Raw genomic sequence first — 23970 nt, forward strand, 5'->3', positions numbered from 1 at the left:
TAGGGAAGGGCGGCAGCACAATTAATTGTGCATAATCTATCAACCCAGATCCTTTTAAGTCCCTGAGCTTGGGTAATTTCTCCCCTTCCTGAACTCTTATGACTTTTATTGTCCTGTGCAATTAGTGCACACATACACACACACACACACACACACACACACACACACACACACACACACGCACACTCTGAGAGACAGGATCGTAGGAGGGAGGGGAGCCAATCTGAGAGCACAGTCAGGAATTTTCACCTGGCAGGCTTCCTGGAGCTCAATAGGCAGAGCCCAGAGAGCCAGCAGTGAGCGCCTCATCCCAGCGCGACAGCCGGCATCATTCACTCACTCACTCAGGCTATTTATAGAGCGCCTGCTATGTGCCGGCAGCTGTTGTAACCCTGGGGAACCAGCTGTGAACAAAACAAAGCCCTCGGCTTGGTGGAACAAACCTTTCTGATGGGGAGTGACAGTGGACATGCTGGTCAGGTGTGGAGACAACGGGGAAGGGCGTGTGACGGTGCTGGATGAGGGGGGCTGAGGCTCTGGGGTCTGTGCCAGAGATGCTCAGAGAGGACGGGAAGCTGGCTCTCCACCTACCCCTCTGAGAATGTGTGCGTTTGCGTGTGCGTGTGTGTGTGTGTGAGTGTGTGTGTGTGTGTGTGTGTGTGTGTGTGTGTAGGGGGCAGGAAAGAGGAGAGAATCCTCGGGGAGTGTCCTATAACTTAAGGAGGGGAGAGGGTTGCACAGAGTCTTCCACAAGGAATCCTGTGGCAGAGACAGAGCTGTGGTCACTGGACAGCCGTGGGGGCCATAGGCTGCGGGCTGGGCTGGATGTGCTCTCGGGGAACCTCCGTGCCCTTCCAGCTTCACACAGTCTCTTTGGAATGTTGCTCCTAAGCCTGGCCTGGGCTCACCGGGATAGTGAGACTTTTCCACGGAGTGGGTTCGCGCACAGCCGGCAGGGATTGGGGTTGCAATGATGGGTCCCGTCGCTCCTCTCTCTGCTTTGTAAAGTCATAGGCAGAGGCTGCCAGCCAGGCTCAATGGGGGAGAGAGCCGGCATGGGGCTGCCTTGCAGTCTGGGTGCCCCTGCTGGATGCCAGCATGGGGCGAGGGGGGCCGTGGGCACCTGGACCTGGTTCCTGCTGCAGCCACTATTTATTGTCACATTTGGGTGCACGGTGGGTGGTCACAGAAACAGTTGCACGCAGCAGAACAAAGCCAGACAGGGAAAGTGCCAAGGGAACAGTTATAAACATCCAAGTCGAGCCCTCCTGTCTCCCCTGGGGCAGGGAAACGGTGCCTCAGATGCAGTTACACACACAGACCCTCTGCCTGTCAGTGTGGCTTCTCCACAGAGTGCCCTCAGGACAGGGCAGACCAAACTGTAATCGCCACCGTCAGTGGAGGTGAGCCCGGCAACCCCGCAGGGCTCTAGGGTAAGAGTTCAGCCGCTGGGTGCGTGGGCTGCCCTGATAGGGCCTCCTGATGCACGCTCTCAGCCCTTCTGGGTCCCCTCTGCAGCGCAGCTATCCCTTCTCTCTGGACTCCCTATCTCAGAAGGCCCTTTCCAGCCTGAGCGAGAGGCCACAGCCTTTCCTTCCTAAGTTCTTCGTGTGTTTCTTTAGTCCCCTGTTTGCTGGGGGTGCCGATGGGGGGCTGGAAGCTGCAGCGGCTGCAGTGATGGCCACCACAGGCAGGGCTCCGCAGGGAGGGAAGGCTCTGGGCCTGGGCTGGGCTGGGCTGGGCTGGGGGGGCCCTGGGAGTGCCTGACACTCTCCCTCTCCGACCCACACACCTGTCCCGCAAGACACGCTTCTTGAACTGCAAATTGCACATTTACACTTAAAACGAGGTCCCATAATTTTGCTTGTCCATCGATGAGTGTGGCTTTTAGAATTGAGCTGAATGGTGTAATGAGTCCATCTGCTGTGGGGCTGGTGCTCAGCTGTGTGAAGCTGGTGGCTGTCGAAGGTGCTGAGGTAGGTAAACAGGTGGGAGCCGGCAGGACTTCCCTCAGGTGGCTGTCATCCCTGGCAGAACAAGGTTTCTCATGCGGTGTAGTCACCGGGGACCAGTGGGGGTGGGGGGGGTGGTGGAGATGCCCTCGCTGAGTCCATTGAGATGTGGGGAAGGGTCCTGCAGTGAGGAGCAGGGCCCTGCGGGCACGGTAGCTGGCTGCCTCGGGCTGGCTGTTGGGCAGACCTGGCTGAATGTGGTGAGGTGGTGGGGAAGCTGTGAGAGCAGGTGAGGTCTCTGGGGGCGCCGGCGTAGGGCACAGGGGAAGCCGAACCTCGTGGAGGGGGCAGAGATGTCGGGGAGAGGAGGAAGAGCAGGGCAGGGCAGGGGCAGGTGTCAGAATCACCTGGGAGGCTCCTTAAAACACAGTTGCTCGAGGACCCGCCAGGAGCTTGGACTGTGCAGGTCTGGGATGGGGCTGAGAATTTGCACTTCTGACAGGTTCCTGGGTGGTGGTGATGCTGCCGGTCTGGGGACCACAATTTGAGATCCTTGGTCTAACGGAAAGGGAGCCAAGATTAGAGGAGGTCGTGCACGAGCACCCGGTAAACGGTGAATGGCGCCCGGCATACTCTTCTTATTAGGCGAGTTGCAGGAGTGTGATATTGCAGACGCTAGCACTTCACCAAACCTTTCCCCTTTCTCTTTTCGGCTTTTGTCAATACCTGGTCAGATTTCATAACTCCTTCTACATCGCAGAACATTTCCCTCCTACTCTGGTTTGATGGTATATAGCAGGTGGCATATGGCACACATCAGAGGTTTAAACACAAAAACTTGCTGGGGCTGCAGGTAGAGCTTCTGAAGTCGTGATCTGCGGGAGGGTCAGGGAATCAGTATGCTTAAAAACTTCCCCAGGTGATTCTAATGAGCAGCCAGGACTGGGAACCACTATCCTGAGCTTATTTTCCTTCTTAGAATGGGCCATCTGCCTTCTAAGCTTTTGGGGCACTTCCTTTGTCTGGATCCATCACGTTGCCCCTTACAGGTAGTGATGTGTCCTCCCCATCTGCTTGCCCCTGTCTTTCCAAATCAGTCCAGATCCTGTTGGTTTCTCTACTGCCTCCTGTTCTCTGAGAACCCATGCGTAGTGAGGGCCTCACTTGCTACTGAGAATTCCAAGCTACCTGCCTTATTCTTGGGCCACCAGCAAATTTTACTCCATTAGCACCTTCGTGAGGGCTTCAGGTAACAAGTGCTTTTTCCTGACATTTGTGTTTTTCAGTGACGCAGAGAGTAGAAAATTGTGCAAGAAGATGAAAGTTGACCTAAGCGCAAAGGACAAAAAGGTCGAATTATTCCATTACCAGTAAGTACATGTGGGCATTTCCAATTTCCAAGTAAATGCTGAAAGCTTTCATTGGTATTCTCAGCAAACCGCGATTTTTAGTGAGATTAATTTTATTTCAGAATGGTTTTTTTCCTGTGTTTACAATTATTTCTTAAAACAAAAAACTTGACCTGTGTTCAATAACTGAATCTTATTAAGATGCTGCAGGAAACCAAAGGTAAGTGTCTTCACAACCATTCGTGAAGTTAACACATTTTTCTCCTCATTTGACAGGGATGGTGCGTTTCATACTGAATATAACCGAGCTGTGACATTTAAGGTAAATTCCCCTCCCTCATTCTCAGCAGAGGAGGAGGGGCAGAGTGTACAAATGCCCTCCCGAATGACCTGAGGGATTCTCATCTCTAGAACATGGATCAACAGAATACCTGGAAAAGTTTGTAACTGTTAAACGAGTGGGGATAACCGACCTGTAGACAGTTTGTGACTCTGTCAGCAGCTGTCCAGTGAGACGTATGACATCATGCCCTCCCCTGCAAAGGCCTGAGTCTCCCTTCGCTGTGGCTTCAGAGCCCTCCCTCACCTCTGCAGTGGTGTCCACAGGGGCCGCCCACAGGCTGGAGGGGGCCAGCTGTGCCCAGGTGAGCACGGCATTGTAGGACCTGGGCAAGGCAGCACCTTTGGGGCTGATGCAGCTCATTGCAGATGAGATGCCCATGTCAGTGAGACGTTCCCTGCTACAAATGCAATTCAGAAGGAGATGGAAACGCATCAGTGAAAATAAAAATGTAGATCCTCTGACCTGCAGGTGCTGTCCTGTTCATCACGTAGCAGCTCCCCCAGCCCTGAGTCCTTCCACTGCCCTTGGGTTCTCCTCCTTCAACATGTGCATTCCCTTCCTCCAGTCAGTCTTCTTTTGCCTCTGGTCCAGGCAGCATCCCCCTGCCCTGTCTGGGGCCATGTGTTTCTTCTGTTCCAGCATATGCTGAACCCACCCTCTCTGACTCTCCTGCTTCTCAGACTGCGTTAGACCCTGGGCTCCTCTCTCATTGTCTCTCTCTTTCCATCTGTTTCCTTCCATTCTTTTCTGTCTGTCCATCTGTCTGTGCAGCTGTGCCCCTCTCCCTCTGCCTCTCTCCCCCCACCTCCCTGGTCATTTCTTGTTTATCCACTAACACTTGTTCTTTTTTAAGTTGCTGCAGCTTTTACCTTACACAGGCTCAGCCTGATAACTCATCATCTTAACACCCACTTAACCACTTAGAGAAAATTCTCCCAACTAGAGTTACTTAACCCCTCTTATTCTGTGTTAAGCCGTCAGCTGAAGTCCTTGGAGGGAACACGTGCTCCGTAGGAATCAGATTTCGCTGGGTGGGGTGGGGGAGGTGCTGAAGGAGAGAGGGGGCGGGGGCTTCTCGTGTTGTGTTTGGAGGTTGTGTTCAGTTTATATTTAGCTGGCCCTCTGAGGAGTCTCTCCTGGGCTTGTGGAGCAGAGACCGGCAGCTGCTCAGAACTGCAGTAGCAGGAGAGGAGCCCAGGTGGTCTGGACTTGCCTGGGTGAGGGAGGCCAAGTTCTGGCCTCTGTCTGCCTCCTTACAAAGACCAGGTGTGTGGGACCTGCTTGCTCCCGTCCTTCCTGTGATTTCAGCATCAAGAAGCTGGAGAAGTGGGCTGAGCATTGTACGGGGTCAGGGTCTTGGGCAGAGAGAGGGCATCCTTGGTCCCAGGGTCCCCGAAGCGCATGGGACCATCAAGGACTGGAGTAGAGTCCCTGGGGTTCTCCAGGGTGGGGGGCGATGGCGGAGCTCCCCGTGACTGCCTGATGGCTCCTGCTTCTTACAGGGAGCAGCCACGAACAAAGCCCTCCTTGGTCACGGATCAGTTTTCCTTTCAGGGTTTCTCCTGAGCCTCTAACTCCAGAAGGATGAAGGAGCCCCCCAGCAGGGTGGGTGCACAGGCTCAGGCTCATGGTCTGGCTGTTGTTGCTGTCACCCTGTACGGTTCTGCGGGGGCCAGGTCACAGGGACTAGGCCGGGGTCCCTAGAGTCCAGAGGCCAGATAAATGAGAGTGTAAAGAGTGGGGAACTCAAAGAGGGGGCCTTCCTGTAGAAGCGGCCTTTTGCTTGTCCGCCGACTGTCCAGCAAAATCCTTACTGTATATGAGTGGTGAGGACCAGAGGTGCCTGGAAGGCGAAATTCAGGGGGCCCTCGGGTGACCTTCTCCGAAGGCCTGTGGCCGTGGGTGTGGTTTCCCAGCCATGCAGACCAAGGTGCAGGGTGTTGGGCAATTTCCCTGGGATTCAGAGCGCCCAGAATAGGACAGCTGATGGCAGTGTTCCAGGTGCTCCTCCCTGCAGACCTTTCTACCCAAGATCTTGTCGGTTAGACTGATTTGGAGACTAAGAACCTGTGGATGGAATTATTCAACTTCAATTAAAGAAGAATAATCACCTGAAAAGCAAAAGATTGGTAGTATGAATGTTTCAATTACTACATCAAAAGAAGTGAATATTTTTCCTTTTTCCATCCACATTCGTCTTTTTTCCTTGATGCTGAGGCAGGCGTGGTGGTGCTAGCCCTTTAACTTACTAGCTCATGCTGGGATGGGACAAGGAGCCTCCCAGAGCAGTAGGTCCTGCCTATTTTGGGTTCCTAATCCCACTGAGAATCTCCTGAAAGCCATGGACCTTCTCCCTAGAAACAGTGTGCATGCATACATTGAAGGAAGTGTTTTCCTGTGAGTCTGGGGCTTCACAGACTCCTAAAGTCCACTGTGTACCCCAAATTGAGAGCACCGGCACTGGATCTTCTGGAACAGCAGGCGGGTGGGCACCTGTAAGCATCTTTCTCACGTGGCTCGTGGCTGTGAGTGAGTATGGGTTTCGGGGCGGCCCTGCTGCTTCCACTTTGGCTGGTATCGTCATGGTGAAGCTCTCACTAGGGACTGAGAGAAGGCCGATCTGCCTTTGCGTGGTGGAAATGGCCCACTTCTCTTGCCAGCAGGCATTTCACAGCTCTGTTTGGACAGACAGAGAGCATTACCTGAATGAAATTCTGCGAAGTCCTGGCTGTCTCCCACTCTCCCGTAGTGCTCTTTCCAAATAGGAATTTCCAGAAATAACAAGCCTCCCAGGTCCTCTGTGTGTGACCGGTGGGTGGGCTGGATGCACAGGCTCACTAGGGGGGTGTTTCCTTTCTCACCGCAGACCTCCCTCCCTCCTCCACCCCAGCGCACCCAGTTCCTCATCTGCTCACTGGAGCTTGGTCAAAGTCGGCAGGAGTAACAGAATCTTGCATCAAACTGGGGGACACTGAGGGCTCATCTGTTGACTTGGACGGCCAGCAGCTCCCTTCCAGGGCTGGAGGGACGGAGGCCTGGCTGGTTTCTGTTACCCGTTTCTGGCTCTCGCAGGCTTTGAGCAGCATTTCCCACATGACTGTCTGAGAGGGAAGGGAATGCAGCTTCTGTCCTGGATCAGTGAACTGTGGCAAGTGGGGAGGGGAGCAAAGCGATGTGCCCCCTGTTCCTGTTCCATGTGTGTCCTGCCGGAGGGGAGCAGAGATTTGAATTTGCTCACTTGTCCACATGTCAAAGGCTAAGTAAGCCCTTTATCCTGAGGGTCTTGGTCCGTGTCGAAGGGGGTCTTTAAGGAGAGAAATCCAGCAACCGGGGGGGCCACAGTGATGAGCACCCTGCCCTGGGGGCTTCCCACCTGAGCCTCACAGAGGATGATCAGGATCTAACACACTCCCAAACCAGTTTAGATCATGAAATACCAAGCCGGTTACAAGCAGCTGTGATTACTTGCTTATGCGATTGACAGTTTTAGTGGCTGCCTGATGTGTAAGTATCTTTGCACAGGATTGAAGACCTTTATTCAAATTGATCAGGGAGACTTTCTGGAGGAGGTGAGATTTATTAGAAGCACGTGACTTTGTTTTGAATAAGCCGACTAATTGTCTCAAATTTCCTCTCTTGTCCATGAAGAAGCATCGTAGGTGTCAGTGGACCAGAGTTAGGTGTCCTGTGGCTGAAAAATCCTGGTGGGGTGCATTTTTAGGGCCCTTAGGAAGCCGTCAGTGGTTGATGGTATGGCGCACCCCCAGTCGTTTGCCCATAGGGCACATGCGTCCCGTTCCAGGCACTTGGGTCTCCAGGTAGGGAATAGGACAGGTTCCTGATTCCCCCACCTCCCTCTTTTCCTGGCTAAAACAAGTTTTCCCTTCTCTGTTTTCGTCAGTCCGTAGTGGCGTTTCTGAAGGATCCAAAAGGGCCCCCACTGTGGGAAGAAGATCCTGGAGCCAAAGATGTTGTCCACATTGACAATGAAAAGGTAATTTTTCCATATCAGTTCTGATGGGCTCTGAAAGCTTCCCCCCTAACCAGGGTCTCCCAGGAGAGATGCCCAAGGAACTGAGAAGTGGGAGTATTTTGGGACCTCGAAGGGAGCTGGGCCAGCCCTAACATTTGGTTCCCCTTCCCAGCTCTGTGATGGAACCAACAGGAGATTACAGGCTGACTGCCTGAACCCTTCGCCTGTTCTTCGCTGCCTTATATAATGTATTTTAACGTGTTTAGATTTTCCTTATAGGAATATTGTTTAAATGTTTTCTCCTCATTAGGTTATTCGGTTGTTGGGACTGCCTTTGTGTTTTTTGGGTTTTATTTTAAAGTGGGTTTTGTTTTTTTGTTTGTTTTTGTTTTTTGTTTTGAGAATAGTCTGTGGGGTTTGGGTTGGATTGCCAGAGACTTGGGTCAGGTCTTCACAATTCTGGGTCACTGTGTTAACTTTGAACAAGTTATTTACTTCAGTTTCTGGATTTGGCTGGTGTGGGGGGCTGGAGTCAGAAGGGTGGTTCTGATGTACAGTCTCCTTGCAACCCTGACCCTCCTCCTTTCAAAGCCTGCCCCACCTGGCCTGCATGTGCCTCTTTATCCATGTGTACCTGTGTTTGTATCATGCACACATGTGTGCCTTACTTGCTTGGCTGTGCCTTTACGTTAGGATGGGCAAGAACTTCTTTGTCATATTTCAAATGGCCTGTGAGACAAGCAGTGCTTTTTTGTAGATGGAAGGAGAATGTTCGTTTTTCCCTTGATAACATAAAATGTGCCTTTTATCTTCCTCTGCCTCCCCTTTTCATTTAAAATTATTGACTCTTGATGCTTGTTAGCTCAGAAGAAAATGACGCCATTTATACTTTCTGCAGGAGAGATCATGTGTGATCATCGTGGGCTAACCAAGTGGGCCTTTCAACTGAGGGGTGATTCGATTTAGGGGATGGGCATCAGCGTTTCTGGGATAGAAAGTGCCAGTGTCCTTAGCTTGAAGATGAAGCCTTTTTAATAGGCATGTTGGGGGAAAGGAGGAGGGGCAGGTGTCAGGAGGTGGTGGCACCTGTGCCTATAGCCAAGAAAAGACAAACAGCCTAAACTGATGGTTTCTCCCGGGTAGATTTTGTGATAATACGTGTTTTCAGCCTCTCTGGAAAGTGATTGCCTGCCGCCTCCCCCAAAATGTTCATGTCCTGAAACTCCTGAAATTGCTCTTCTGTAACTAGAAATATTAAACAGAAATATTTTTCCACACCTGTAGGCAGTCCTCTTGTTATACTGTGTGCTGCTGCTTTTCTGCTAATAGAATCCCCACGTAAAATAACAAGTTCCAAATTCAAGTTTGAATTGCCGATTTCTATTTGTAAGCTTAGAGTTCCACACTTAATTTGAAGGTAATTAAGCATCTATGAATGTAATGTGATATTGTTACTGTTCAGGGTATGAAACCAAATTGCTACAGGCTCAGAAAAACCTTTTCTTCTCAGATCTTTTACCGGTTTTAGCTCCAGGGATTCCAGAAGATCATTTTCAAAGCATCCTCCACCCCTAGTCAGGGTCAAAGATCTTCGTTACTAATTCTGTCTTAAAATGAGTGCCTTAACCCGCTAGTTATGTAAATAAGAGTAAACATTTTCAGAATTTGTTATGCAATGTTTTAAATTCCCACAAAATATTTGTAATCTTTTTAATCTAACTGAAAAATTATAAGTGCTATATGTTCATTGTTGAAAATTTAGAAAATTAAGCTTAAAATTAAGCATAAAAGAAAAAAATAAATCATCCCATCCCTCCCCATGGAGAGATACCCACTGCCAGTATTTTCTGTAGCCTTCCAGGCTTTCTGCTTAATGCACACATAAATATCGTTACTCACAAAAGTGTCATCACATTTTGTATGCTGTTTTGTAACTTGCTTTTCACCCTTACTTAATGTAACATGCACATCTTATTGTGACATGAAATGTTCCTCTTCATCATTTTTAATGATGCAGTCGTATTCCATTGTGCGGGATGTACCATCATCTATCTACCTAATGCCTTGTTGCTGCCAGAAAGCTGCATTTTGAAATTTCCTCTTATTTTCCTTATTATTCAAGAGAGAAAAACCTCTAATTTTCTTCCATGGAAACTGGTTAGAGGAGCTTATTTTAATCAAAATATGCTCTGTCATGGTGCTACTCCGCAGTCCTTGACAGATTTGCTTTTTCCCAAACATCATTGACTCTGGTTGGAAGAAAAGTCTCCTACCCTGCTTTACACTGAAGTATCTCCATTAGCACTGTTGTGACCATTTGTCTTTTTACCTTTATTATATTCATTTAACAAATGGTTATATATTGTCTGATAACGAGCCAGGCGCTGTTCTAAAGGTTTTACAAACAGAAATCCATTTAGCTTGTAGCCTCCCGGGGATGGGGGCGCATCTCATCCTTACGCTCCTGTGTGCACCATGGTCTCCTCGGGCCCTGGATGGTGGCTGTAGGGCTGGGCTGGGGGAGATTCATAGCGGTGGGTTAACCCCATGTTATGTGATGAGCAGATCCGCGCCTGGCCAAGTTGGGCCTCCATGAAAGCAAGCACCACCACAACAGAGCCACTTCACAGATCGAATAAGAAGAGACAGCCTCACGGGACCCAGTTATCTCCTTGCAGTCTTCATTGTTCAGTGGGGGCTGAAAGTAACGCTGGTAACCTGGTTCCCACTACTTCATCCCACCAGGTGGCCTTTGGAAAGCCATTTGTCCCCTCGGGCGCTCAGTTTCCCCATCTGTAACATGTGAGGTGGCTAGAATAGATGGTCTCGTGAGGGTCTTTCGGCCCCTGACGTGCCAGGACTCTGCACTGCACCTCCAGCCCCCAAGTCAGACCATGGGATTTCCAAACCCCCGCCACACTCCTCCCGCCACCGTGGTTCCCCGGAATGTCGTCTCCGTTCCTGCGTTGTCTGTAACCTGCAGTGTTCTCTGTGCCTCAGGACTTCCGACGGCTCCTGAAGAAGGAAGAGAAGCCGATCTTGATGATGTTTTATGCTTCCTGTGAGTGACTTTCTCCTTTGGGTTCAAGTCAGACATTCAGACTCTGGGTGGGGCCGCTGGGGGCGCGAGGGGGACTGGGAACTAGCCCCGGGCCTCCACTTAGAACGCCCGGTCACGGTGCTCACACCGTCTCCGCCTGCACCTCTTTTCCTTTGTCTTTGCCTTTTCGTCTGGCTCCGCCTCTCCTGCGGTCCACATCGGTTTTCCTCTCACTAGCTTCCGCATCCTTCTGCCCTCTTCCCCCAGCAGCAACATGGGTCTCTGCTCCAGGTCCCTCCGCCTTCCCCGCCCTCTGCCTCCTGCGGGCCTGTAGCCCTTTGCTGGCAGCCGTGTGCCTGGTGGAGCCGTACCTCGGCCCTGGCTCGCTCTCCTTGGCTGCTGCTGCTGACCGCCCGGAGCCTGGCCAGCCTCGGGGCGGCTGCACGTCCAGCTATGGCTCCTGCAGAGCCACCTGGGAGGGCCGAGGGATCAGGACCAGGGAGAAAGGGGCCCACTCTTGGGGTTTGGTCTCTATATGAGGCAAGAGGTCGTGGGAACAGCAGAAGGATCATTGAGATGACGACCAGAAGACCTGGGTTCTAATTCCAGCTGTGCCAGCAGCAGGCTGGGCGACCTTGGTCAAGTCCTTCACCACTCTGTGCCTCAGTTCCCATTTCTGTAAGGGAAGGAAGGGGTTGGATCAGTGCAGTGGCTTTCAAACTTTTGGACTGTATTTGTAGTATTAAACATATTTTACATTGCAGCCCAGTACTATAGCTATATAAAGTGTATATAAGTAAGCTGAAAAGTTTCACTAAACCATACTTAACCCTTACTACTTGCCATCGACTCCACCGGATGTAGAGCACGTTGATACTTTCTTTTTCATTGTTTTATTTAAACATTAATTGGTTTTTCCTACTACTTCGTAACCCTCTAACAAACGGTCAGCAAATCATGGCCTGTGGGCTGGCTGCCTTTTTTGTAAATTAATTTTTGTTGGAACACAGCCACCTCTGTTCATTTGCATGTTGTCTGTGGCTGCTTTCAAGCTACAACTGTGGAGTAGAGTAGTTGACAGTATGTCCTCAAAGCCACAGATATTCCCCCATCTGGGCCACCTCTGAAGTCTAACTGGTCCCCCCCCCCCACCATGGATTGAAAAACCTCGGATTAGAGCCCGTGTGTGGCCTCAGAGCTGTATCTCTGTGAGCTACATGTGCCTTCAGGAAGCCAAAGGACTAAAGGCCGGAGCGAGGGGGGTTGTGTGTGATGGGAGGTGGGTGTGCCCAGGCATGTCTGTGGCTCGAGTGGGTACCACAGGCTGTGGCACAGGGTTCTGTTTCCTCTTAAAAGCCTGCCTCCAATCCCCCTTCCTGAGAAGTTCTCCCAGCACAGGTTCCTCCCATCTCAACCCTGCTGACCATGCCTCCCCAGGGCTGGATGCCCTTCTGTGGGTTCTGCCTGACTTGGGCCTGTGGCTTGTTCACTATGACAACAGCCTCTCCCCAGCCCATGTTGATTGCTGGGTGACCCCCACCCAGCCTCCCCCCACCCCTCCCTGCCCCAGGGGTGTGCCTGCCCATGGAAAGAGGCCCTGGAGTCCCACTTCCTATTAGAGCCGGCTCTGCCCAGGCGGTCTGCTCTTTAACCCCGGGTCAGTCTCTCTATTAATATTCACTTGTTGGTTTCACCCCTTTTTTTTTCTCCTTGGAGGGATCTTACTACCTGCCCAGCTGTGAATTGCTTCAGGAATTATCCTGCCTGCGTAGTCCCTTAAGGACGGGCCTCCCTTCATTTATCTTAGAACCCTTCAGGTCTCAGCACATTGGTTAAACGAGACTAAAACAGAGATGTCAGTATACAGTACGTGTCACAAGGCAGGGTCATGGTATAACCATGCAGGTTTCAGCGTAATGACAGTAGGTAATCACAGAGAGAGGTTCACTAGCAGTGTGCACCAAAGTGTGTGTGCCATTCCCCCTGCCTCACCCCGACTCCCCAGGCTGTCTGGAAGGGTGACCATCCTCCTCATCACAGCAGGCAGAGCTGCGAGCAGGCTTATTATCTTTGTAGAATAGAAAGCTGGGACAGAAGAAGCTAGGTTCCTTGTAGGTGTCATAGAACAATGAGTAGTGGAGAGGGAGGGAGAAAACTCGGAGCTGTTAAGTTTATACTTGTGAGGGATCAGATTGGCTGGCCTCCTGGGTCCCAGGTATCCCCAGATTGTGTTGTTGCTGCTGTTTTTAATGAAACAAGCTTGTGCTTTTATTTTACTAGTCCAACCAAGCAGTCATGGCCTCATAATTCAGTTTATTCCTGGGAAACACCAATTCCCTAATTGGGAAGTCCTTTAGGATTCTTTGATCCTAAATGATCAAAGATTGGGATGAAGGAACCTAAAGGCAGTGGAAGCCTTTAGTTGTGACAAATCTGGGTCCCGAGGACCTACTGATTATTCAGTGAATGTTTGTTGACTGAATTAATGAGAAAATAAAAGGGCTGGTGCTCTAACTTTTGGGGTTTGAGAGTGATAATTAGTCTTCTCTCTTCCCCTTCCTCCCAAGTAAATCAGTTGAAAGATAAACTCCAATAGGGATCACAGTACGAGCTCTATTTTTCGTAAAGCTCAAGTGGCAACTGGCTTGGCCCAGAGCTTCCTGTTACTCTTCCATCTCTTCTTCCCCTCAATAACTTCTTCACCCAGTACTCCACCCATGGGGACAGCTGACTGACTGACACTTGTTTAGGAGTCACGGGGGATAATGTTGTTGCAGGCTATAGACCGGCCGAGCTGGGGGGGAGAGGCCACACTTGTGAGGACAGGCAGTAAACTCCTGAATGTGACCCAGTGGGTGTCCCACTTCCTCCATCTCATCAAGTCACTGACTGAAGTGGGGGGGGTGAAGGGCTTCATGTGTGCCCCCTTCATCCTCTCTCCTGGGGAGTGGAGTGACATCCCCATTCCCGGTGGAAGTGTCACCCCACCATGGACGGGGAGGCAGGCTCTCAGGCCTTGTGCTGGTAGAGACCCCCTGCTGGTGCTTAGTTCTGCCCGCCCTCCCAGGTGTTGGCTCTGCCCTCAGCCTGCAGGGCAGGTGTTGTCTCCACCTTACAGATGGGGAGGCTGAGGCTCAGACCACTTACATTGCTAGCCCGGGGGTCACACAGGCAGCAGTGGTCAAGGGGTGATGCACACCTGGGTCTCATTCTCCCCAGAGCTGAGCTCCCGCCTCTGCCTCTGCCGTGCGGCCTCCCATCCCTACCACGTGGCATCCACCTGGTGGAGCTTGGGCACCCCGGGGAGTTGGCATTGCTGTCTCTGTTTCCATTCTCCTCTCCGAATCCCCACAGAGGGAACAAGGCCCCCTGACAAGTGTCACATTCCTCCCTTCCAGTGCTTGTGGGGACCATGCTGTGGTGGCAGCTGCTGGGGAGAGGTGCCTCTTGTCTTCTGAGGGCAGATGCGATGGGATTGCGCTGCAGGCTGACCTCACAGCAGCTCCTGTGTCTCCTTGAGTCTGAGCCTGAACTAACGGCATGTACTTAAGCCCAGGCGTAACGCGCTGATGTGTGTGTGTGTGTCCATCTGTTTGCCAGGCAGGAACGACAAGGAGGGGGCTGTGGGTATTTTGAGAGTTTTATGTCAAAATATCCTGCATTGCATCTTGTCTAGTAGACTTGGTGCTGGGGAGGTTCAGGTGGTCTCCGGGGAGTTTTGACCTACTCACGGTTCTACAGTATCTATATCTGGCCCAGTGGCTGAGAGCAGCTCTCTACCTGCGTTAGTCTGCCCACAGCCTGCCAAGGCATTAGCTAAACGTGGACTAGAGCTTGTCAGTCTGCCGCTGCGTGGCCCTGTCCCCACTGTGCCCTGTCGAGATGACATCCAGACTGACGTGGGTTCCAGGCAGCTTTGGTATCTGTGGCCTTCAGAAGCATCTCAGAGCCTGTTTTGCGGCAGAGCGGCTGTCAGAAAGAGTAACAGCCTTGTGTGTCAGAATTCCTCCTGTCTGAGGAAACTGGGGCTCGTGTCCTGTGGGGTCAGTGCCTATGTGTGGCTTGTTCTGGTTGAAGGGAAGGGGTGGGTTTAAATCAGAGTCTCTCTGAAGTGGTAGTGGGTGTTTGGGGCCTGGCTGTCTTGGCCCTGAGCCCCCCACATTTGGGGGTTTCACCACCCAGGAGAGGAGTGTGACCGTGGTGGACCAGAGAGGGTTGAGTCAAAGACATCACAGAGTTCCCCAGTGTCAGTGCTGGAAGGGGCCTGAGGCTATCTGGTCCAACACCCCTCATTTGCCGAAAGGGGCAGCAGCCCAAAGAGGTGACCTGTCGGGGCCATCCAGCAGGTCGAGGGAAGATGAGAACTTGAGTGTCTGATCCTGGCCAGCGCTCGGCTGCCTCTAGCCATGGTGTGATTCACTGTTAATGAAGGAAAAGAGGCAGAAAATCCCCAAAGCCATTGTATGTATGGTTGCACATTTTTCCTCCTAATAGCATTTGATTCAGGTTCATCTGCAGCCCCCGGCTGGGCAGCGAGGGGAGGCTTTTAGTTGCGCACGAAGGGGGTGCTTTCCTGGCACCTGCTGTGGCTCCCTGAATCCCCGTTGAGCTCATCCTCAGCTCTAAATTATTCAGTGCTTTGCCCTCCCCCAGCTGCGTCACATTTGCCTGTCAGTCCCGCATTTATTGAGTGACTGCTGGGCTGGGTCCTGTTCATGCCATCGAGTTTGTCAGCTCTTGCGGGGCTGGGGCCTCTGCCTTTGTCCCCATGTGCTCCCAGAGCCTGGGGCAGTCCTGGCTTCTGGAGGTGGGATAAATGCTTGTTGGTGGAGGCTGGCCTGAGGGGAGAGAGGGCGGAGCATGGGGCCAGTTGTAACCGTTTGGTTTTTCTCCTGCCGGTGACTAGGGTGCAGCGTGTGCAAGAGGATAATGCCGCATTTCCAGAAGGCTGCGACCCAGCTGCGGGGCCAGTTCGTAAGTGAGGTGCCATGGGCCAGGCGGGGCTGCCTGCCAGCTCCCTACTTCTCCCTCTCTCCCTGGGAGATGGCGGAGGACGGGTGCAGGGTGAGGGGAGAGGGCAGGTTTTGAAATCACGAGAAGGACTTACTCTATTACTGCTGCCCCTGCTGCCCCAGGCGTGTGGTTCAAAGACCTGTCCTCAGTGGATGCTGAGAACTCTCCAGAATTGCTGGGACCAGGAGAATTTGGCGCCCGTCAAAGACCAGTAATGAAATAGCCAGGAAACCAGCGAAGCACGTTCGGTGTCGCCGAGAGGCCAGGGGCCGACAGCAGACCGTCAGGGGTCTAGAATGATGGGGGCTGGGCTCCAAAGCAGGCCGAGGCTCTCCCGATGCCGGGGGCCCAGTGGCAAAGACAGGGGGGCACGGTGACACCAAGGGTGGGCCCGAAGCACAAGAGGGTCCACGAGGCAGCCTCCTGCCCAGGCTTGCAGGGCTCTGTGGTTCCCGTGGGGCAGAAAGAACGTTGGAACCACAGCGGGGAGAGGCGGTGGGGAGCTGGAAACCTGAGCCCACGGGTTCTCAGAAGGAGAGTGTGCCGGGGAGCGGACAGGAGACAGGGTTGTCTCAGGGATGCCCACCTTTAGGAGACAGGAGGGGAAGGGGAGCCACTGAGGAAACGGGCCTTCAGAGAAGTAGGAGCAACCAGGATGGTCAGTGAGGGAGGAGGGGAGGCCGGGGCGGTCAGACCTCACCCAGGGCTGAGCATCAGTGACTGATGGGCCTGGTCGTCTCTGTGTGTCCTTCGCTTTGCCAGGCTTGTCTCTTCTGTGCCATAGGTCTGTCCATTTTTGCACTTACCCCGAGCCACAGAGGTTTGGGGGTTTTTGTTCCGTTAGTTTTGGGTGTTTGTTCATTTTTTTTCGTTTTGGTGGCAACAGAAAAATAACTGCTAGCTCCTCTGAGAGCATGGCAAAATCCATATTCCTTTCATGAAAGGTCATCAGGTGCCATCTCAGTGGGGCGGGCCAGAGTCCCACCAAGGGAGTCCTGAGATCTTAAAACTGCATCATGATCTTTATGGATCAAATTAAGTTGCTGATTAGTTCAGAGTCAATTAAAAAAAAGTTTAATTGGCAGCCCCTGAGCATGGTGACAGCGCTGCTAGCTGGCCCCAGGATTGGGTTGCAAAGAACCAGCTGCTTTCTCTTTTGACCTCATTTCTGGGGAGACACCAACGTCCTGCTTGTTTCTCACTAATAAACTTTTAGCAACTTGCCTGGAGACGTTTGGCCCTGGGGCACACATATACCACTCTGGGGAAGTTTCACTTCACATTTTGGGGCCTCAATAGATACCATATTTTAAGATTATTTCGCCTGGAGAAGAGACTTAATTACCCACAGAGTTCTTTCTGCTGCACCCGCATACACTTAAGACAACCGTTCAGCTCCCTCCTAACTCTGTGGTGCAGTGGAGGGTAAAGAACTCCAGCCCCAATCAGATCACAAATTAGCTGGCCAGCTCCGTCAGAGCAGGTGAGGTCTTGGTGCCAGCCAGTCTCCTGCACTTTCTGGAAGATTCTCAGCCAATGCTGCCTCTACCTGCCAAACTCAGCATTCCTCCAGTCCCCTCCTGTGCTCCCCCAGAGCCTGTCCCTGCCTTGCATGGTCATGTCTGCTCATCTTTGCTTTTGTTCTGGATCACTTTGTCCACCAGTTGATAACTAATTATAATTAGGTTTTCTCACTGAGATGTGAGCTCTTGAGCATTTCTTCAGCACAGAGCGCAGGCCAAGCTCAGAATAGGTGCCCAACACATGCTGATGAATGAATGAATGAGCATGTGGCTTACTGGGTACATTTTATTTTAAGCTCTATATTTACATTAAAAGCGATATTCTCCTTTTTGAAAGGAATTCAGAGCATCAGTTCCTAAGGACGGAGGCAAAGTGGGAAGGACGTTTGTGGGACAGGGGCCCTGGGTTCTTTTCTGGCCCTGGGTTCACACTAGGCTCACTTGCAAGGTTAGCCCTGAAGATTACTTGTTAAGGGTACCTGCTTCCAAAAATGGAAAAAAAAAAACCAAAAAAAGCCAGTGCCTGCTTCTCCTGCTTGGGCCCAGGTCAAGAAATAGAAAAAGGTGACCCTCCCAGTTCCCTAGACAATGTTATAGAAAAGTCAGTGGGATCGTTCAGGTACTCAGTGAGGCTGGCCAATCAAGCCCAGCTTTGGCCAGGTGTTAGTTACCTCTGTGTTATGTGAACTCATCCATTACTTTGCTTCTGTATTTTCTTACTTGGGGTTTGTTTTGTTCTGCTTTCCCCTTAGTTTCTTAGGAAAGCACCTTTTGAAAAGTTCTCACCCTTTCCCAGCTCCATAAAGGAGGAAGGGTCCGAGCCACCGGGGACATCACCTACTTCAGGAGGCCTCTAGAGGCCAGGGCTCATGGTACAGCCGCAGCTTCCCAGGAACGGGGCAGCCAGAGGTGTGGATTCCTTTTTGTCCTTGCACATGGGGCAGAGATGGGCTGCTGGTCCCCTGAAATCAAAAGCTTGCCCCCCACCGCACTGCTGAAATCCAGCTGGGTTAGCACCTCCTGTTTCCTCTTCATCTCTGTCATCTTTGGGCCCTTTTTGGCTGGCCGTGTCTGTGGCAGGGGTTAGAAACCTTCCTCCTCTACAGATTTCTTGGGAGGTGTCCAACCTAATGATGTCATTAAGTTGGAAGCGAGGCTGGGTCAGGGATGCACAGCCTTTGCCATTTTCCAGACTCAGATCTGCCTCTTTTTTGCTGTCACTGATGTCTGGTGAGTCATCGGCATCTGTCCCATCTACTCCTACTAATTGACATCCTCATCAGCAGCTGCTCCCCTGTCTCAGAGCAGAGCCCATCCTTGTCTGTCTCCTCTTCCCAGCCTTGCCAGTTATTGACATTGACACTGAGTCTTTTGTTAACCTGGGCCATGATGGGCCATCTGGGTGTAAACGGTGAAATGTGTCGGTCTCGGTGACAGATTTGTGCAGATCAGACTGTGGTGCTGGCTGTTACTAAACGACTGGGAGATCTTGGGCAAGTTGCCTTGGAGCCTCCACTTCCCCCATCCTTAAAATGAGGATGGTAACACCAACCCTGCCCACCTCACTGGGCTGTTGGAAGAGCGAATGGGCTGGTGTGTGGAGACACCTCTACAACCTGCAGACACTTCACAGATACAGATGACTGACACCTCCACCCAGGTCTCACTGCTCTGTGCTTACTGTTCCTTCCACTCACCGAACGGGGTGCTCCCAAGGGTCTGCTTTCCACCCTCCTTTCTTTCTTATTAACACATTGGAACAAGGGCCTGGCACTGTACTCTCCTTGTCTCCTATGGACTGTCCCTCAGTGATTTGTATCTACATCTATAGCTCAACAAAATGTAGCCCCATGGAGCCTGAGTCTCTAAGCTCCAGTACCACACGTCAGACTGCTTGCTTCCCATCTTGGTCTGGATTCTTCTCCCTGGGTCCCAGATGCAGGATGTCTAAAATAAAATTCAGTGTCTTTCCATCTGGCCAGCTTTCCTTCACGACTCCTCCCGAGCACCGCAGGCTCCTCTGCCGGTGTGCCTTTCTGCCAGGCCATTGTCATCCATCTCTCCCCCTCACATCCTCCATCCTCTCCCTGCCCACCAGCCCAGGTCAGACCCTGGTTAGCCCATACAGGGTGGTTGCCAAAGACTGCTGACTTGTCTCCCTGACCTGTGACTTTCCCCTTGCAACCCCCGATAGCTCTCCGGCACCTCCTGAATAAAATCCTGGTTTCTTAGACATTAAAGCCTGGTCCACAGCGACCTCAGTGAACTCACCCAGCCTTCTCTCCCTACTCCCTTCTGTGTGTCCTACAGTTAAACCAACGTGGTCTCAGTTCTTGAGCCACGTCTTGTTTTGTCTTGTCTCCATTTTCTCTTCCTGGAATGTCTGTGGAAATCTTACCCTCCTTGACCACTAGCTCACACGCTCCTGCTTTGTGGAGTTTCCTTGATGGTTCCTGTCACAACATGGGCTGGACATGAGGAAGATCATGTTGTGTCAGCTGACTGGCCCCAAGCACACATGGCTCGGTGTCAGGCACGGTGGCCCTAACTTCTCCTTAGGTTGAGACCAGTTTTGCCTCATTTGGATTCACAAACTCCAAAAAGTGTTTGTAAGTAGTTGTTCAAAAAAACAGTTATCTCATTAACTAATAAATGACCCCAAAGTAGTCAGAAGTGCTACAGAAACTCAAGAGAATTAAGAATTCATCACAAGCAAAGGTGGTTTAGAAAGGCCGCGTAGGGGAGTGGGATTTGATTTGCCTTAAAAGATGGATGAGTCTTCGGTGGTAGCCGGCAACCTGAGCAAAGGGGGTAGAATACTCGAAGTCAGGGCCAGGAGAATACAGCATGGGTTCTGGGAGTGTGAGCAGATCTGCAGAGCTTCTTAGTGGTATTAGTGAAGACGGCTAACAGATTTTGACCGTTGTAGATACTTTACTTGTACCATGTCATTTAGTCTTCACAGCAACCAGAGGAGGGGGCTGCAGATGAGGAGACTGAGGCACAGAGGCAACTGTGACTTGCTCAAGGAAAACATCTACTGAGAGAGGAGTTAGGATTTAGACCCAGCATCCTAACCCCTGAGCCCAGGCTCCTAGCCACTGTGGTATATTCCCATATGCAAGGGGCCCCAGACGGCAAACAGTCCAACTTCCTCCCTGTGCAGAAATCTCAGACTGTCTCATTCCTGGGAGAATTAAAAACCTAGACCCTAGCAGGTGCACAATTAAGGGTTTTGTAGGGAAGAAGAATTAAAAAACGAGATAGGGACCATATGGTCTTTGAGTGTGGAGTTAGACTTTAGCCTGCATTCAGTGGAATTGAAAGGTTTTGCACCGGGAAGTGGTGTAATGAAAGAGGAGGATGTGGAAGATTAATCTTGTGGTGAATGTGCACTGACACTGGGGAGATCAATTAGACATTAAAAAAGAACTCTAAACTAGACAATTATTACTGGAACAGGCTGCTGAATCAGTCTGGGGAGATGAGCAGACGGGCTTTTAGAGTGTTCCAGGGCTTCTAGTAAGTTCTGTCTCAGGCTTATTTTCCCTGTATTCCTTGTAGCATCCCACAAGGGGGTGGGAGAAAAAAAAAACAGATTTAGCAAGCATTTATTGTGTGTCTGCTGTATGCCAGGCACTGTGCTAGGTACTTAAAATGGTTCATAAGATATGTTTAGACGCCTCTAGGGATGGAGCGGCCAGAGGCACAGGTGGCTCCCATCACCCAGGATTTGGTAGGAAATAAAGAACTTGAGCACCAGTTTTGTGCTAAAACCTCTGACTTGGGTCATCCCATTCAGTTCTCTTAAGAGCCCTGTGATAGTCTCCTCACCCACACCTTCCAAACAAGGAAGCTCAGGGAGGGTGAGTGACTTGTCCAAGGTCACGCGACTGCCAAGTGGAAACAGTCTTCTGAATCAAGTTCACTGTCCATAGAGGCTGCTCTTTCCCGTTTTCTCTCCCTATGCCTCCTTACGTATTATTCAGCAAAATTCTGCTTCCTGGTTTCTTCTTTCTGCTTCTGTAACTGGTGCTGGCTTTTTTGAACTTCCTCTCCCCACCCCTCTATGCCACCCGGCGTTGTGGAACAGCCTTCTTGCATCTGGCCACACTGTGTTCTCTCGTGAGAACAGATTCAAAGTCCTTTTTCCGGGCACCTGATCCTGCCGTATAGAAAAAAGTTCCTGCTTCGGGAAAGGAGTTCTAGGGGACTCATTCTGGGTTGTTCTTAGTACATAGGCTTGTCATCAGTAACACAGCTACTACAGTTTCCCTTCCCCATTCAGGGGTGTTGGATATGTGGACCCCTGCAACCAGAACATGTTCAGACTTCAGAGATGATGGTCAAATGATGCTGTAGGTGCTGGTCACCCACAGGAGGCCTAACAGGGTTTGGAGGGAGGAGAGTTAGGCAGGCAGATGGTCATGAGAACCATGCAACCTCCTTGGCCACATTAACTGTGAGATCTGAGAATGTTGCACATGAAGCCGGGGCGGACAGACTGAGCTATCCAGGAAGGTGTCCAAGGATGCCTTAGAGTGGTAGAGTGGCTCAGTGGTGATTCCATAACTTGGGAGAAGGGTACAACCTTAGTTGACATGGGCAGAGAAAAGGCATAATATGTACTTGGATGGCAGTGAACCCACTCTAGGACCTGGTTGACCTTGGTAACCAGGCCAGGTTTCTTCTTCGACGCTCAGAACTTTGTTTTGCTCTGGGATGGTTTTTCCCACAGAGCAGGCAGGAGGGAATGCCGGTATGGGGGGCAGCCCTTGGGCCCAGATGACTGCTTCTTCCAGAGCACTCGGGCATCGTTCGCAGCTGGCTCGGGTAGCCTTGCTCCCCCGCTGCCCCGGGCTGTGCGTCAGACTGTGAGGCTTCGTCCCCATCGTCTGTTTCTGGTGGGACAGCTGGGCCGGCGTGGACAAGGTGAGGGCGTCTGCGGGCGGAGAGTGGACAGGTCTGTTCTCCCTTTGCTCCCAGGTGCTGGCCGGGATGAACGTCTACTCCTCGGAATTTGAAAACATCAAGGAGGAGTACAGCGTGCGCGGCTACCCCACCATCTGCTATTTCGAGTAAGTCCCCTGCTTCTCTGCTGACGCTCGCTCCCCTCCCTGACGGCGTTTGCCTCCCTGGCTGAGCCCACGGTGTCTCCCCATGTTTCACAGGAAAGGACGGTTTCTGTTCCAGTACGACAGCTATGGGTCCACAGCTGAGGACATCGTGGAGTGGCTGAAGAAGTAAGTTGGCGTTTGCCTTGGTTGGGGGGCGGGGAAGGGTGCCCAGAGGGGGAGGGGCATCTGCCGGGCCCCAGGGTCTCCCTGGTCACAGGGCTCCGGCTGGGAAGAGAATGAGGAAAGAAACGACCATTTTGTGCTGCCCACGCCAACTGTCTGTGGGCTGCATCTAGGTGAGGGTGGGGATCTGTGCGTGCAGAATGTGCGAGTCGGGAGGATTTCGTGTGACTGGCCGTGATGACTGCATTTCAGATAGGTTTTTTCCCCTTAGTCTACCTGATGGCTAGAAGTATTTCTCACCCAGGACGGCAGGTTTGAGAGAGGTTCCGCTGCAAGTCTCTCTGAAAATAGAGTTGTCAGTCGAACACTCATTTTAAACATAACACTTTGTATTATGTGCCATGAAGCTAAGAAGTGTCCTCATGCCTTAGATTTGCAGACTGCTTTGCCGTTCACCATGCAGCCCCGCGGAGCTGCTTCTTAGCAACCTGTGGTCCTGTTTATAATGTGATTAGATCCTTATAACCCAAACCAGCCGTGCACCTGGAGTCCCCCGCCCCCCATGCTAGGTGTGTGACTTTTGCGTGACGCTTGGACCCTGACTGGTGTGTTGGATGGGGAATCTGTCTCCCCAACACCTTCTCCGTGGCCGGAGCTCTCCTGAAGCCCACCCCGGAACACTCACCTGCTCTGGGCTGTGCCTGTCACCGGCCTGGCACTTGCCAGTCACTGCCGGTGTGTGGTTATTTGTGCACAGCGCTTAGAATAAGAACGGCGTTTTGGAGCATTTTGGAGCTCCACTTTGTGGCTGACCCTGTTCTAAGCACTTTGTGTCTCATGGAATCCTCAGGACAGCCCCATAAGGAAGATATTATTATTACCCTTATTTCACGAATGAGGTGACTAAGCAGAGTGATGGAGCAGCTCGTCCAAGCTCCTGCAGCTGACAAACAGAAGGGCTAGTGTTGGCCCCCGGCAGCAGCTCCCCCGAGTTCTGGCCGGAGCCTCTGCCCTTTCCCCAGCTGCCAGCACGGTGGATATTTATTGACATCGTTACCGCAGGGGCAGAGGGTTAAAGAATTAGTTATCCAAAGCAATGAGGCTGAAAGTGTGTATTTTCAGAATGGAAAGGAAGATAAATTTTGTACCAAAAAAAAAAAAAAAATACCCCCAAACCCACAACAAACTGTTTGATTCTAAAGGTTGAAACTCTCAATCTTCTGTTCCTTGGGTTCCCGGGGGCCCAGGAGATAAAACACCATGGCAGAACCTTGTTTGCATGGTGTCCTTTATTTCTTGGAAACATTTTCACATCTCTGTCTCCATCTATTACCTCATTTCCAGCCCCTGCCCAGGAAGGCAGCTCCCCATTATCCTGTACTCATTGTCTTAACCTGGGCCTTCGCACCCCTGTTTTCATTTTTCACTTGATAATAAGCATGTCCTCTCCTCCAGCCAGACATATCTCGCTCTGCTTTGGGAGAAGGTTTCAACAAATGGCAGTCTCATTTGTCACCAGAGCATAAAATCTGCTTCC

The 23970-nt window shown here is 51.5% G+C and overlaps 1 protein-coding gene across 1 annotated transcript in view; it reads left to right on the forward strand.

The window, feature by feature from the left end:
- The window catches only part of PDIA5 (protein disulfide isomerase family A member 5), a 91340-nt gene that overhangs the window by 30549 nt on the left and 36821 nt on the right, over positions 1-23970 (forward strand). The window contains exons 4-10 of the mRNA XM_082393053.1: positions 3239-3322; positions 3578-3623; positions 7546-7638; positions 10618-10678; positions 15564-15631; positions 22180-22271; positions 22365-22436. Of these exons, the coding sequence (XP_082249179.1) occupies positions 3239-3322; positions 3578-3623; positions 7546-7638; positions 10618-10678; positions 15564-15631; positions 22180-22271; positions 22365-22436 (516 nt within the window). The remainder of the gene's footprint in view (positions 1-3238; positions 3323-3577; positions 3624-7545; positions 7639-10617; positions 10679-15563; positions 15632-22179; positions 22272-22364; positions 22437-23970) is intronic.

This window comes from Balaenoptera borealis, assembly GCF_965194805.1.
Source record: "Balaenoptera borealis genome assembly, chromosome: 5".
In the NCBI taxonomy this organism is placed as follows: Eukaryota; Metazoa; Chordata; class Mammalia; order Artiodactyla; family Balaenopteridae; genus Balaenoptera; species Balaenoptera borealis.